The 15,561-nt window shown below is 37.4% G+C and overlaps 2 protein-coding genes across 2 annotated transcripts in view; both read right to left on the reverse strand.

The window, feature by feature from the left end:
- Positions 1-15,283, reverse strand: part of LOC129236983 (probable WRKY transcription factor protein 1) — a 38,370-nt gene extending 23,087 nt beyond the window's left edge. The window contains exons 1-2 of the mRNA XM_054871327.1: positions 14,694-15,283; positions 10,457-14,604 (exon numbers count right to left, since the gene is read on the reverse strand). Coding sequence (XP_054727302.1) covers positions 10,457-14,604; positions 14,694-15,065 — 4,520 coding nt within the window. The 5' untranslated portion in view covers positions 15,066-15,283. The remainder of the gene's footprint in view (positions 1-10,456; positions 14,605-14,693) is intronic.
- The window catches only part of LOC129236986 (chondroitin sulfate synthase 1), a 107,298-nt gene that overhangs the window by 41,802 nt on the left and 49,935 nt on the right, over positions 1-15,561 (reverse strand). The gene's annotated exons all lie outside the window — the stretch shown is intronic.

A 15,561-nucleotide genomic window follows, 5' to 3' on the forward strand; every position in this document is an offset into this window, starting at 1 on the left:
AATCAGTCCTTTTTCAGATGGCAACAGAGCTCCATGAGCGGATACTGTGTTGATTTTTTTTTTTCAAATATCACCAAAACAATCTCCTTTTTTTTCGTAAACAAGCCGCTGTCATGACCCACGGCAGCCAATCAGCTGATTCTTTCAAATTCATTGAGAGCCGGTTAACGATTTGATCTTGGCCATACCTATAAAACTCTTCGCACCATGGTCCTTGAGCACATAACAGCACTTTTTAGTAAAGAAGATGTCGACCCAAATTGGGGGACATCAGAATTCGTTTTCGGCAAAGTTTCTTATTTTGATCCCTAGAATACGATTTTCACAGAGCAATGAGCGATTTTTAAATCGACCCGCCCTAATATATATATACACATAATTGGCGCTCACACCCTTTTTGGATGTTTGACCGAGCTCATCCTCCTATTTGTGGTGTGCGTCTTGACGTTGTTTCACAAATGCAGGGACTTACAGTTTTAAGCCGACTCCGAACGGCAAATGGTTTTTTATAAGGAGCTTTTTCATGGCAGAAATACACTCGAAATACACTTTGGAGTTTCACGGAGAGTCGAACCTACGTTCTCTCCAAACTCTCCAAAACAATTAGAAGACGATTAAAAAAAAAATGTACGTGGGTACATATCATACCACTTATTACAAAAAATAATGAGAATCCAGACATTTGTTCGCCAAAGAGCACACATCAAAACCGTCGAGTTTTTGGGGAAAAAATTGTGTGAGGTGATGAATCAAAGATCTGCCGTTTCCGATCCGCTGGAAAAAGCTATGTATGGCGTCAACCGTTACCTGTTCGGTTCAGATTCAGAGCATGGTGTTGGTAATCTTGTGGTATAGACAATTTTTTACCATATGCAAAAGAATATTTGGTCCTGGTGGTGGTAGTGGTGTGCGTGGTCTGAGTGACGTAGCCCAGACCCAAAATTAGCACAAAAGATGCCCTGACTCGTTCACTCACAGCGGTAGTAAAAGACTGTTTCCTTAGATTTTTCTTTGGATTGCAGCTTCTATATCTATTGTTGTACGGCCACCCCATTTGGTTCTACGCTGATTGTTCATGCTTGAAAATTATTCGAAACACACTCCACGCTTGGAACAACAAAATATTGATGTTCTAAAAGAATTTCTGGGGATCCCAATTCCATTGAGCACTTTTGGTGTGATGTTAAGGAGCACATTGAAGTTGTTAAATACAGCAATTTGAATGGCTTTCGTACACAAATACCTGGAACGCGATACCCCTGTTCTCTGCTCTATAATTTGCTCTTACTTCCATTTAAACACAAACTCTTACTGCGACTACTTGCATGCAAAGAAGGAAAGCAGGAATATATCAGACGCCGATTATTACGGTACGCAATCGCTATTTAGTAACAACTTTTAAAGAAAAATGTTAGTAATCAGTAGTTTGTTAAGAAGAAAAACTATAGAAAGAATTTTGTCTTGACAGATGTTAAATCGGTGAGACTCTATACAGAACACCTCTGTTAAATGTTTGGCTAGAAGAAATGTTTACGTTAATTTGTTGAAGTTTTAAAATTGTGAAACTTGGATAAATATTCCTTCCTCCGAGTGTATTTCTGCCATGAAAAAGGATCCTCATAAAGAAATAATTTGCCGTTTCGTAGTCGAGTTAAAACTGTAGGTCGCTCCCTCCCCACAACAACAAGACGCACGCACACAAATAGGAGGAGCTCGGCCAAACACATAACATAAGTGTGCTCGCCAATTATTTATACATTTTTATAACTCCTTTTTAAAAAAATAATAATAATAAATAGTCAAAACTTGGCAAAATGTCGCTATACTATTATTGTAACTACATCTGTATATTATACTTGTACACTTACTTTATAAATGGCTACTATTAATGAAAGGCTACTATTAAATATTTAAACAGCCTAGTATTTCCTTAAAACATATTTGTCGCACTGCAACATAGCAAGATTAAGAACAAGTTATTGCTCTCATATATCTCGATGAGCAATCAGGTTATAAATTGAACCTTCAATATTACCTACAACCAGCACATCACTAGCAGATAGCCCATAAATCAGTTTGAAAATGAAAGCTACTTTTACATATCTACATACACTATGGAGCAAAAGTGAACACCAAAATATTGCAAGGTATAAAAAACAAATCATATATGTACACATATGGTCATTAAAATAGGTACGCTGCCTTCATCCATCGATTCGGAAATATTTAAAGCTAAAGAATGGGCACGCAAAAAACTAGTCGATTGTATTCACTCGTCAATTGCGCCAAACTAGCTATAAATAAAAAAAATAATACACATATTCATAGTGTTTGTTGTCCTTAAGTGACGTTTACACTTTTCATAACTTCTACGTATTCTTCAAAATTGCTTCGGTTAAGTGTGGGCTGAGAAATTGTGGGCAAAAAGCAAGAAAATGGTAATTTGTCGCACAATACTATAGCAAAAACTTTAAATAGTCCTAAAAGTACGGAACTTTTGTGTTAAAAAAGTATAATGAAACCTTGTCGGTTGATCAAAGGCCTGGAAGTGGAGGAACAGAGGATTTGTGTCACAGTTACAAGCGAAAAAAGTAGTGTCATTATTTCGAAAAAAAAAAATACCTTGCCTTTCACTTCTAGATGCTGCAAAACAGATCAATATGCCGAAAGATTGCGTCCAAAAGTGCGCAACAGTGAAGGTTTACGATCATATAAATTGAACGTAGCACGCAACCGAAATGATAAGCCAAATAAGAGTACTAAAGCACGTGCGTGGCAATTATACATATGGACGATGAAACATACGTCAAAGCAGGCTTTAAGCAGAGTTTTATACTGCAACGAAGAGAGGAAGAGTTCCAGGTGCCTTTAAGCTAAAGTTGGACAAGTGCCCTAAAAAATATTTTGTTTGGCAAGCCATCTGCCAGTGTGGTATTAAATACAAAACGTGCATTCCCACGAGCACTATAAATCAAGAAATTTATGAAGAAGTGTTTGCAAAAACGTTTGCTATCATTAATAAAACAACATACAGACAGACTCAGTTCTGTTCTGGCCCGTCGTATCATTATAGCCGTTTTGCCATGAACTGGTATGCAAAGCACGGGGTAAATATTGTTCACAACTCATTCCAACATTTTTGTAAATGTTGTAAATGTCCACAAGCCCAAAAAATCCACAGAACGACATGGTGGCAAAAAGAAAACGACTTGCGCTACTGATAATTTAATTGTGACTCTTGCTGAAAAGGGTCCTTTTAAATCGCCAAAGGTCATTGCAACTGAAATCAAGAAAGTAGTACCACTGAGCACTGTACGGCATCGAGTGTAAAACATGAACCTACCAGGCAGAATAGCACGTAAAGTTCCTCTGTTGAAATATGCAAATATAAAAAACAGGAAAAGTTTTGCTCAAGAGCACAAGTCATGGTTTCGAACAGAGGGTTTTAAAAAATGGTGTAACCTACTTTGGAGCGATCACAAATTTATTTGAACATAAATACGTCCTAAAGGACGGAAGTTCTCAGCGCTGTTACTTGTTAGCAAAACAAAACGTAGTCAAGCGCGGCGGCTGCAACATAAGGATTTGGGGATGCTTCTCTTGGTATGGAGTAGGACCTACTACGTTGTTCAATAGAGAGCGTTGCTACTAACCTAAATTTTTTTGTTGTGTTGTAACACTCTTCATATGAACACATGTGAAGTTTTATTTCAATTTGTCAATTCATTTTTTGTTTACCAGCTATTTAGTATCGACGAGTCGCAGAATTTTCTACAATGGAAAAATCAAGTATTGTACAGTGATTGAATTTTTTATTTGGAAAGTTTAAAAGCAAAGGAAATTTATGAACGAATGTTGAATGTGATTAAGGACTTTTCGTCATCAATTAGTACAGCAGAAAGATGGTGGTAGTACAAGCCTTGAAGACGACCCACATCAAAGACGTCCAAAAACAGCAACAACACCAGAAATCGTAGAAAAAGCACTTTCGAATGCGACTTTCTCACCAACATTTAGAGCATTTTCGAAAGGATAAAGTGGATTTTGTGCGTCGATTCATCACTATGGATGAGACTTGGGTCTATCACCATAATCCTAAATCAATACAAGAGACTAAAGAGTGGTCTGAAAATGGTTCTTCGGCTCCGAAACGAGTTCGTATCCAGAAATCGGCCAAAAAGATGTTAATATCAGTTTTTTGGGATGCGAAAGGAATTTTGTTTGTGGATTACTTGCAAACTGGTAAAACAATAAATTCTAAATATTCTTGTAACCTTTTAGACAAACTGAAGCAAAAAAATCGTAAAAAAAAATACCCAGTTTGCAAAAGAAAAAAAATTATTTTTAATCAGCACAATGCACATTTTGACAATGGCTAAAATCCATGAATTAAAGTTCGAATTTTTTGGAGCATTCACCTTTATTTATCAGATTTGGCCCTTAGCGACTTCCATTTGCTTCCAGATTTAAAAAAATTCATGCATGGCAGGCGTTTTTCATCAAATGATGAGGTCATAACAGCTGTGGAAGCGTATTTTGTAGCTCTTCCAAATTCTCACTTCAGGGATGGAATTCATAAATTGGAATCTCGTTAGAACAAGTGAATTGATGTTCAGGGAGACTATACTGAATAATAAAGTATATTAAAAACCATCTTTTCGAACCGCAAAACTTATTGAACAATCTAGTAATCAAGTAATCGGCTTGCTTAAGGTTGGGGAGTTTCTGCCACTAGTATGTGGTAGAAGAAGAAAGCCAATAAAAAAGTCTTTACGAAAATTTGCTAGTAGTGTGAAATCGTAGTAGGTGAAATCGATTTACGGAAGGATAAGGTCATTTTCCATCAAAACCATTAATGAGTAAATCATAATTTCAGTTCAAAAATAACGCAGGAACCGAATTTGAGTGAATGCAATTACTTACTGTACTACTACTACTACTACCATATAAAAAGGTATGTTTTTATTCATGTTATTATGATATTTCGTAATAAAACGTTTTGAACCGATCAATAAAATATCTTTCTTGTATATATCTTTTGAAACACCATGAGCACCAGTCAAATTTTGATATTTTTGTACAATTTGAGACTGGTTTGAGACTAATATATTTCTAATTAAACATGTCTATTTCAGCAATCTTGTTTCTCTCTTTCCAGATCAGTGCTTCTATTCACGGATCCCCTTTACCATGCGAATCCGCAGTTGACATTTGAACGATGTCATATTCAACACAAAATGGAATTAAAACAAAAACTTAATACCTCACAGAAACAGCTTGTTTTATTCCATCCTCCCTCAACTTCAGCCTTATTGGAAAACCCATATATATATGTCCATATATACAACTTTTCGTGTTCACCTTTGCTCTATATGTAAAAAAAAATAGGACCGTATGTAATGTTTCTATTGAATTATTTTTATCCCCTAAATTCTCTAAATAATCGAGAAACTATTTAACCAATATTCATCTAAGTCATGAACCTTTATTAGTTTGGCCTTTAACTGACCTTCATTTGAAATCACTTTTTGTGATTTTATGGATAATATGGACAGAAAAAGTATGACAATAAGCAATATTCTCTTAGCATGAAAAAATAATAATAATTATTCACAGAAATTTCATATAACTGCAGTATTGATTCGTAAATTGTCAATTATTTAGTTCTCTTGAAAATAATGACCTTCTTAAAAAAGTGGAAGTTCATCTGCTTATAATAATTATTTTCTGTTTTGTTATTATTATTATTTAAACATGTACAGTCTCTCCCGGATATAAGCACCCCATTTATGAGCATAACCCATACACATATAAGCGCTTAAAAATCTTTCAGTATTTTCTTCCCATCTTCAAAATTTACAAATGTTACGAAATGAAAAATTATAGTATTTTACAGTTCTAAAATTTTTAAAACTCATAGGCAAATTCTTTATTGTTTGTGATGAATCGACACTGAAAATGAAATTTGCTGATTATTACTATTTTCAGCCAGCAAACAGTTTGAACCTATCGCCAAGAAAGCCAGCTCTTTACGAATTTAAGTTGGTATTTGTACTGTTTAAAAAAATATATTTTTGCCAAGAAAGACATGATAAATTAAAAATTGCGAAAGTTTGCAACATAATCCTAAAAGCGTCTATTGTTTATAAGTTAATTTGAATAAGCTTGGTCGAACTTTCAATTTTGCGTTGCTGTTGCATTCAGGTTGAGTAGACTAAATATACTGTTGCTGCAGGATGACGTGGAAAGGGAGTATCTGAGGACATTTTCGGGGATATCTGGAGGGTATCTTCGAGACATTTCGTTTGCCGAGCTGGAATCTTATGCTAGCAGAGTATGCGTCGTAGTCTTAAAGCATTTCTACATATCAGGCACCTGTCTGTAAATGAGAAATATATTTGTGGGTGGCCATGGCAAGACTGTACTGCGTCATTACAGATCCTGAATGTGTAGGGATTGGCAAACAAATGGAAGGTATGATGAGACCACACGTCTGAATGTCGAAATGTCAAGGCAGTTTGTGTATGAAATGTTTAAATAACGAATATACCTTGTACGTTCAATTGATTATTTATAGCGTTTTTTTTCGAAATAAATGTATCCTCATTATACCGTAAACCGTCTTTACGTAAATATTGACATACGCCCAGCGAAAATGTGGCGTATTTCATGAGAATAGAACAAGCAGAATTCAACACTTCCACAAATTGAATTTTTAATATTATAATATATAAAATGTATATATTAAATATAATGAAATAGAACTATTTCCTGCATTTTTTATTTATTTTTGAAACAATTAAAGTTTCCGCTCAACTACATATTTGGATGGCTTTTGGCAAAAAGATACAAAATTAGCTGAACAAAGCTTTTTGTAAAGGTTAACAGACTCACCTGGTGCGAGTTTGACAGTTTGAAAAAAGAAAAGGCTACCCTGTGAATATGCTGAGAAAAGAAAAGGAAAATTTAACAGCTCTGGCACAGGGCGCAATAACTGCGACATTATTGTGAGAAAAAAACACCACTATTTTTTTGTTATCAATGAGTTGTGTAACGGAATGTGTGTACGAGGTTCAATCCAGGTTACCAGTCCAGAGCAGTAAGGAAGCTCAACTGGGAGTAGCTTCGGCTACGAAGCCTAACCAGAGGCTTACTACTGGAACCGCGGGAAAAAGGATATCTTGCAATTCACTCCAAGCAGTTCGTAGCAACGGCCACGCGAGAGCTTGGCTTGATTGGTGCCGGACCCAAATACCAAGTTGGTTACTGTGCCTATTCTGATTGTAGAAGGAACTGTAGATGGTCTAATCGGGCTTTATTTACATCCACAAAACCAAAGTAGAGTAGATGTACAGAGCAGCGACACGACATACACATGCGCTGCCTGGCTTAAGGCTTCCTAGGCCTTTTAGGATTGTAGGTGGAAATTATGTCTCTTGGCAGGTTTTGATTTCCCCGGTGTGCAATTATTAAATTTTTATAATGTACCGATCAATGCAGTGATGCATTGATTTGATTCGTAGTCGTACAGGCCTCCAAGCAAACACACCGGACGCTATCCATTCAGTCAAATTGCCTTAACTTTTATTGGGAATGCTTTTGCTGCTGCAAGAAACCCATTTTATAAGCGCCGTTCTTACGAGAATCAGGGTATTAAAAAATAAAATAACATCAATTTGGTTACAAACTACTGACATCCTCGGTCTATTAAGCAAAATTGGTATATTTTGAACACAAATTAATAACAAAACTACATGCAGCAGAACTTTGCAAAGACGATGAGAATGGCTAAAATGAAATTTCAGAAGTTTGAAGAATAAAAATTGTGACATTTTAACCTTTCTATTCCTATAAGTTACAAGTAAACTTTATTAATACACTAAATAGTTGGTAAGATTCACAATATTCTGAAAAATGTACATCATAAATGCCTACCAATTACCACAGCAGACTAAGTTGAACATTTTTATGGCACATCTCATATGCAGAACTTACATACTAGGTTGTTCAATAAGTTTTGCGATGGTACCAGCCAACGTTTTTCACATTTCAATCTGCCAATTCATTCTTTGTTTACAACCCATTTAGTGGTAGAAAAAGCATCTCATTGGCATTGTAAGCAATATTTTGACTGAAGTATTAGGTTTCAGAAAGCTGTAAACAGAATGGGTGCCGGCGCATTCGCTAACAATGGATCAAAAACACATTCGAATGTGACTTTCTCAGTAACATTTAGAGCGTTTTTGAAACGATAAAGTGGATATTTGCGCGTCGATTCATCACTATGGATGAAGCTTGGGTCTATCATCATGATCCTAAATCAAAACAAGAGACTAAAGAGTGGTCTGAAAATGGTTCTTCGGCTCCGAAAAGAGTTCGTTTGCCAGAAATCGGCCAAGAAGGTGTTAAAATCAGTTTTTTGGGATGCGAAAGAAATTTTGTTTGTGGATCACTTGCGAACTGAATTTATTGTTTATTCTGAATATTATTGTAACCTTTTAGACCAACTGAAGGAAAAAATTCTTGAAAAAATACCCAGTTTGCAAAAGAAAATTAAATATTTTTCATCAGAATAATGCACAGTGTAACAAGAGCATTTCGACAATGACTAAAATCCATGAATTAAAATTCGAATTTTTGGAGCATCCTCCACATTCACCAGATTTGGCATCTAGCGTTTGCCTTCTGTTTCCACACTTAAAAAAGTCCATGATGCATGGCAGGCGTTTTTCATCAAATGATGTGGTCATAACAGCTGTGGAAACGTATTTTGCAGCTCTTCCAGATTCTCACGTCAGGGATGTTCAGGGAGACTATACCAAATAATGAGGTGAATTTCACACAATAAACTTATGTTTTTCTTATTGAACCGCAAAGTTTATTGAACAGCCTAGTACTTCAACCTTGATAAAGGTTGTGAGAAAAGAAAGTATGGCCATATCTCGTACTACTAGAAACCGATTTTTGGCAGTGACCTAAACCTGTACTTCAAACTGCGTACTCTTGGATTTGTGTATAAGCTAATTTATTCCCAAAAACCATCTTACCTTTATAAATACAATAAACTAAGTATATAAACTAAAATTCTTTGTCACCTGAAATTAAACACATAAATGGCAGTCTTTAATTAACTTTCACTTCTCTTAGGCTTTTAATGAGTCTCTTTCAATGAGATATTCTATTTCGGACTGGGATTTCTCTAGATTATCGGATTATTCTAGATTATCGGATATTTTAGGGAAAATTAGTTTATAAGTTACTGTGCTCAGTTTGATTCTTATAAATATAAGATGTACTGTTAAAACTCAGCCCTACTATGTAGAAAAATTACATAATAAATAAATTCAAATTGAAATTCAAATTGAATTGAACTGATTACAAGCCAATAAAATTATACATATGTATGTATATGAAAAAAATATAGGCATACATATACTCTTTTCGCAATTTTTAATATATAACGTCTCATAAATTATCGTACGAACTTCTAAAGGCGAGCAACACATTCATGTTTCAATAGACAGGATATCATTAAGTCTATCAGAACTATACTTAGAGCAGCTCTTCATAATGTTAATCAAGGTGTTTAGCTATAAAAGGTATTGCTAAATATTGCTGCATATCGCGCGTTTGCCGGAGAAGAACCTCATACATCAACTAAAAACATTGAGATGCCTGGCTTTGAAATTTTCAATTTACTATGCCTCCTTAAGTAGAAATAAAAACTAATTTTTTTATAATAAGATAGTATTAGTGGATACTGCTTCTACACAGCCTAAAAGAAAAACTGAGGATAATTTCTGCAAATTTACATTTTTTTAGATTATGTTACTCTTCCAGCAAACGAGCGATTTGTGACAGTTTCCTACACACAATAAATCCGTTTGAATATTTCCCTTACCTCTTACAAGTAAATTTAGATCTAAACACCTTGTTTTTTAGCTTATGTATGAAGCTTTCTTACTGTCATTTATAAGCACCGGTGCTTCTATGCGGAAGATACTGTAGAAGGATAAGCGGTCGTTTTTGTGCTATTTTAAAAGATTTTGGTCTAGAGAGTCCTCCTCAGTGGCCGCTTAAGCCACTTCAAATGATAATAACAGATTGAGAAGTTCAATATAAGACACAAATAAATCCAATTTTTTTTTTTAACTCTAATATTTCAGAAATCAAATCAAAGTGGAAATCATCAGTAGCCCTACAGTAATGGGTCAGCTAACAGAATCCAAGCTAAATGCCACACAGACAAGACAAGATTACAAATGCGTGCACTGTACATCCAAGTATACGCATGACTGCAGAACGAGGTGCGCATTTGTTAAACTAGAAATTCTCATGTGAAACTAATTAGCCTTTAATAAATTTAACTCTTTCGGATCTCACATCTCTTTTATATTAGCATATTATAAGAAATAGAAATTAAATAACCAAGGCTCTTTATAAATTTTGTACATACCCTTCAACCCATGAGGAGTTGGAGTTATCCGTTCCTGTAGCATCGGCTCCACCGCCTGCACTTTGTTTCCTTTTGTCCTCGGGGCCACTATTGCCATTGCCGCCACCGCGTCGGAATAAATTTTGCCTTCCGCTATCTCTATCTCCCATATTGTTATTATTTCTGCCAAAATTACGTCGATCATCGTTGGGTCCGTTTCTACCAAAATTTGGACCATTACCGCCACCAGCCATGTTTGGCCCATTGCCTCCTCTAAAGTTTGGTCCGTCTCCTCGGAAATTCGGTCCGTCACCGCCGCCGAAATTTGAACCGTTTGGACCAAACCTGTTGAAATTTGGCCCGTTTCTGTTGAAATTTGGTCCATTTCTGTTGAAATTTGGTCCATTCGGACCATTTCCCCCATTCGGCCCATTAAAGCCGAAATTAGGCTCATTACCTCCAAAATTAGGATCATAACCGCGAAAATTCGGACCGTTCCCTCCGAAATTCTGGCGATTTGGCCCATTATCTCCAAAATTGGGACCGTTCCCTCCGAAATTCATTCGATTTTGCCCATTATCTCCGAAATTGGGACCGTTGCCTCCAAAATTCATCCGATTAGGCCCATTATCATTACCTCCATAGTTTGGCCCATTTCCTCCAAAGTTAGGACCGCATCCTCCAAAGTTGGGACCAATCCCTCCAAAGTTTGGACCAATTCCTCCAAAGTTAGGGCCATTGCCACCATAGTTGGGGCCATTTCCACCAAAGTTGTTGGGACCGTTCCCTCCAAAACTAGACCGCTGCCCATCGGAGTTAGACTTTTGTTGCTGTAATTGTTCAAGTAACATGGGCAATTGTTGAAGAAACTTTGGAGGCGGCGCACAACTTGGATCTGCACTTTCTCTACCCTGAGCTTTAGCTAATGCCTGTGAAATTTTCTGCATAAAAGCGGGATCTCTAAGAGCATCACCCAAATTAGGAATGGCGTTGGAAATATTCGGATGTATTAATTGTTGCCCTGATGGGTTTTCTTTCTGCATATTTTCTTCGCTATTGTCGTTATCATTGTCATCATTCTCATCTTCGTCATTGTCCCCAATAGGTGATCGTATTGGGAAGTCAGCCGGCTTCTCTATTACAACATCAAATAATGAAGGTATTTTGTTGCACGGATTTTGTACTTCTTTCTTCTTTTCTTTTGGAGCCTCATTCAATTCATTTTCAACACTCTCATCCGCCGTATTCGAAGGTGGTTTATCTACGGAACCAATGTCGCTTTTACTAGAACCTTCAACCAAATCTAGACCTGGTATTCCCTCAGTTTTGCCAAAAATACTACACATGGGACCAGGAACTTCGGCGGCCGTGTTATCTTCCTCATCAACAAGGGAAATTACTTCAGAGGGAGCAATGTCTTGTAGTTTAGGCTTTTTTTCACTTTCGGTAGGAGCACTAAAACGACTTTTTCGCTTGCCTATGCTGCTAACAGAGCTATTCGTTTTTTTCTCAGCAATTGGCAAATCGTTGTTTTTAGAGCTTGCATTACCTATTTCTGGGCAATCAACTTTTACTGGCACTTCTTTTACTTCTTCCTGTACGTCGTCTAACTGTTTCTGCTCCTCTTCCTTCTTATCAACTCTTTCTTCAACAGCATTAATCTCTGCGTCCATAATTGTTGTTCTTTCCTCTTTTGTCAAAGCCTGATTTGAACCCTCATCTTCTCCAACATGTTCACTACGAACATCTTCTTCTTCGTCATCTGGGTGTTTTTTTGTGTCAATAGGAGGTTTATTATCCATCCTTTCATCCTTATCATAAGATTCACTATCATCTGGTTCAGCTTCGTTACCCATTTGCTGCAATTTTCTTTGTCGCATTTGTTCACGGCGTTCCATTATTCGTTGACGTTGTTTTTCAAATTCCTGTTCATAGCGCCTGTACATCTCACGATCTGGGTGATTAGCGTTTGCACGCTTCCATTGTTGGAATTGTTCTTCCCAACGTTGAAACTGAAGATCGAAACTCTTTTCATCCAAATCAGGTCGTTGTGCTTTGTTTCCGTTGTCTGTTTCTAATCGGCTTTGACCCTGATTTTGTATTTCCGGTTCGCGATTGCCTTGATTTACACTGCCTCTTTGAAGTTCTTCGCGATCCATTTGACGTCCTACGCTACTTGTTGGTAAAGAGTCACGAACTCGTTCGTTCGAGTTTGATCTTCTATCAAAATTATTATTATTAAAATTGCGCTCATTTGAATTTGATCTTTCTTTCATATTATTTGGCCCCAAGTTTCGCTCGTTGGAATCGGATCTGCGATTAAAATTATTTGGACCAAAATTACGCTCGTTAGAACCAAACCTCGGATTAAAGTTGTCATTGCGATCGAGGTTTCGTCCATTTCCACGATTTGCTTGATTGAAATTATTAGGTCCAAAATTATCCCCATCGCCTCCTGGTACAAAGTTTCGGTCATTCGAGTGAGATCTGGAATTAAAGGGATTAAACGAACTATTTTTACCACTGCCTTCTGGACCTGTGTTTAAACTGTTTCCTGGACTGAAATTGGGGTCATTGTTGTCCGACCATCTGTTAAAATTATTTCTGTTACCAAAATTAGGATTATTTGAACCGCGTCTATCATTGGAATCTTTATTTTCGGCAAAATTGTCTCTAGAATCATCATTGAAAGGATTATTTGGGCCCATATTCCTTTCATTATTTCCAAATTGTTGATTCGAATTGTTATTTGGTCCATAACCGCGGCCATTTCCTCCCGGCCTTTGGTTAAAATTTCCCCCAAAGTTCCGATCATTTTGACCAAATCTCTGATGAAAATTGTTGTTCGGCCCTTGCATAAAGTTATTTCCACCGAAATTTCTACCACTTTCGCCTGGTCCTGGGTTGAAATTGTTGTTGCTCCCGGGATCCCTGTTGTTATTACCCCACTGTCCACTATTATTACCCCAGCGATTTCCTCCACTTTGATCATTAGGGCCAGAAAAGTTCCTCTGGTCGTTGAAGTTTCCCACATTTCTACGATCATTTTCGAAATTATTTTGTGAATCAAAAGGGCTATTATTCCAGGAGTTATTCATACCACCTTGATTGCGATTATTATTATTCCATTGATTACCCATCCCAGGAGGTCCTTGGCGAGTTTGGGGAAAGTTTTCATTGCGATTTTCTCCCGAGTCAGAATTTTCGCAACCCCAACGATTATTTGAATTTCCTTTGTTTTCAAAGCCGTCGCGGCTTTTTCGGTTGCCCTCGAATGCAGTATTCATGTCCCCATCATTCGACATGTCATTGTAATCATTTGAATCCCCTCCATCGTCTTTTCGCGAAGGCCAATTGTTAGGGCCCATTTCATTTGGACCGGATTGATTTCCGGCTCTATTATTACTAAAATTCCCATCAAATTTATTTTGTTTGGGATTCCATTGGCTAGTATTTCCACCAAGATTTTTGTTGGCATCATTGTCTTGGTTAAGGGAAGGAGGGGCCCAATTATTTGGATTAGGTCCGGTAGAATCGTTAAAATTGCGATCGATATTAGGTTGACTTTTGTTGTTGTTGCTGGTGTTTTGATTGCTACCACTACGATTTTGCTGGTTTGGATTACCGTAAGGAGGTATAGGTTGTTGTTGCACAGGTGGTGCAATCGGCATTGCTTGTGGTTGAGATGGTGGAGGTGCTTGGGGTTGAACCATTGGTGGTGGTTGCTGAAAATTTGGAATTTGACCAAAATTCGGAGGTTGTTGTGCAAAAGTTGGGGGTGGTTGATTGTAATTAAATGGCTGCGGTTGTTGCGACTGCGAATAAGATTGTTGCCATTGTGGGTAACCCATATTTGGAAACGGTCCACCAAGGGGCGGTTGATGCATATTAGGAGGAGCTTGATTGACAGGAATAGTTTGAGGTTGTGGTTGAACAAGTGCCTGTGTCTGAAGCTGTGGAGGTGGCGGTTGTGTATATAACTGAGGCGTACCAGTAAATTTTGCAGTTACTTGTTGTGAATCAGGTGGCGGCGGTGGTGGTGGTTGTTGCTGTTGCGGTTGAGTTGGAGTTGGAGTTTGTATTTGTGGCTGCGGTGGAGCCTGCTGATAGTAATTATTTAAATTCATAGTTTGTCCGGTCGCGGCGGCAGCTGCCATTTCTCTTTTATACTATGTTGGAAATATGCAAATTACGTTAGAAACTATGTATATTCGTAAACACACTTGACAATTTTATTTCACTACACGATTCCACTTACCTGCTCACCGTACTGAGCATGCCATTTAGCATATTCTTGTTGATAAGCTTGCCATTGCTGCCAGTGTTGCTGCAAGGCATACTGCTGCTCCGGAGTCAGCGCCGCATATTGCGCTTCAGTATACTGTCCATACGGACCACTTGAAGCTGGTGGGGCAGATGGGGTTGTTGCAGTGGAGGTGGAAGGAAGCATTGGTCCTATTATTGGTGCTGCCGTATTGCCAGTTGATGGCTCTGCTGGAGCTGGCGGAGGTGCAGTTGATGGTGGTGGCGGTGCTGCTGTTGGTGGTGGTGGTTGCGGCGGCGGACATTGAGGTGCCGGTATAGGTGGCATTGGAGTAGCTGCAGCAACCGCGGCCCATTGGTTCCACATAGCAAATGTAATATCTGTTCACCTTTAACTTGAAGCTAAATCCCAAATAGATAGAATTTCTAAATATTCTTAACCACTTTTACGTTATATATTCCAATAACTAGGAGTTCGCTATTTTCTTTGCCTGTATATTAATGCAAACATGCAATGTGCTTTAGTGTATTTTTAACAACTCTTCACCAATGATATTCTAAAACAGTCGCCATTTTTCTTCACGAAAAAATTAAGAATGGTAAACTGGCGATATATTATGTTGATATAGATATTTAAAATCGACTACGCAATCGACTATGTATAATATGGCTTTAAGTAACTAACCGTCTTCACGTACTATAAAATATCTCTAGCGCTGTACAATATTTCTCTAAAGCGATATGGAACTTTGTTTGCAGACATTTGAAAGCATACTTTTTCATCTGTTATATATCGTCTAACAAGACGCTATTACGGTATGTGGTAACGCTAAAATACACGATGTCACCACAAATAAAGATGT

Source organism: Anastrepha obliqua, chromosome 2 (genome assembly GCF_027943255.1).
Source record: "Anastrepha obliqua isolate idAnaObli1 chromosome 2, idAnaObli1_1.0, whole genome shotgun sequence".
Classification (NCBI taxonomy): Eukaryota; Metazoa; Arthropoda; class Insecta; order Diptera; family Tephritidae; genus Anastrepha; species Anastrepha obliqua.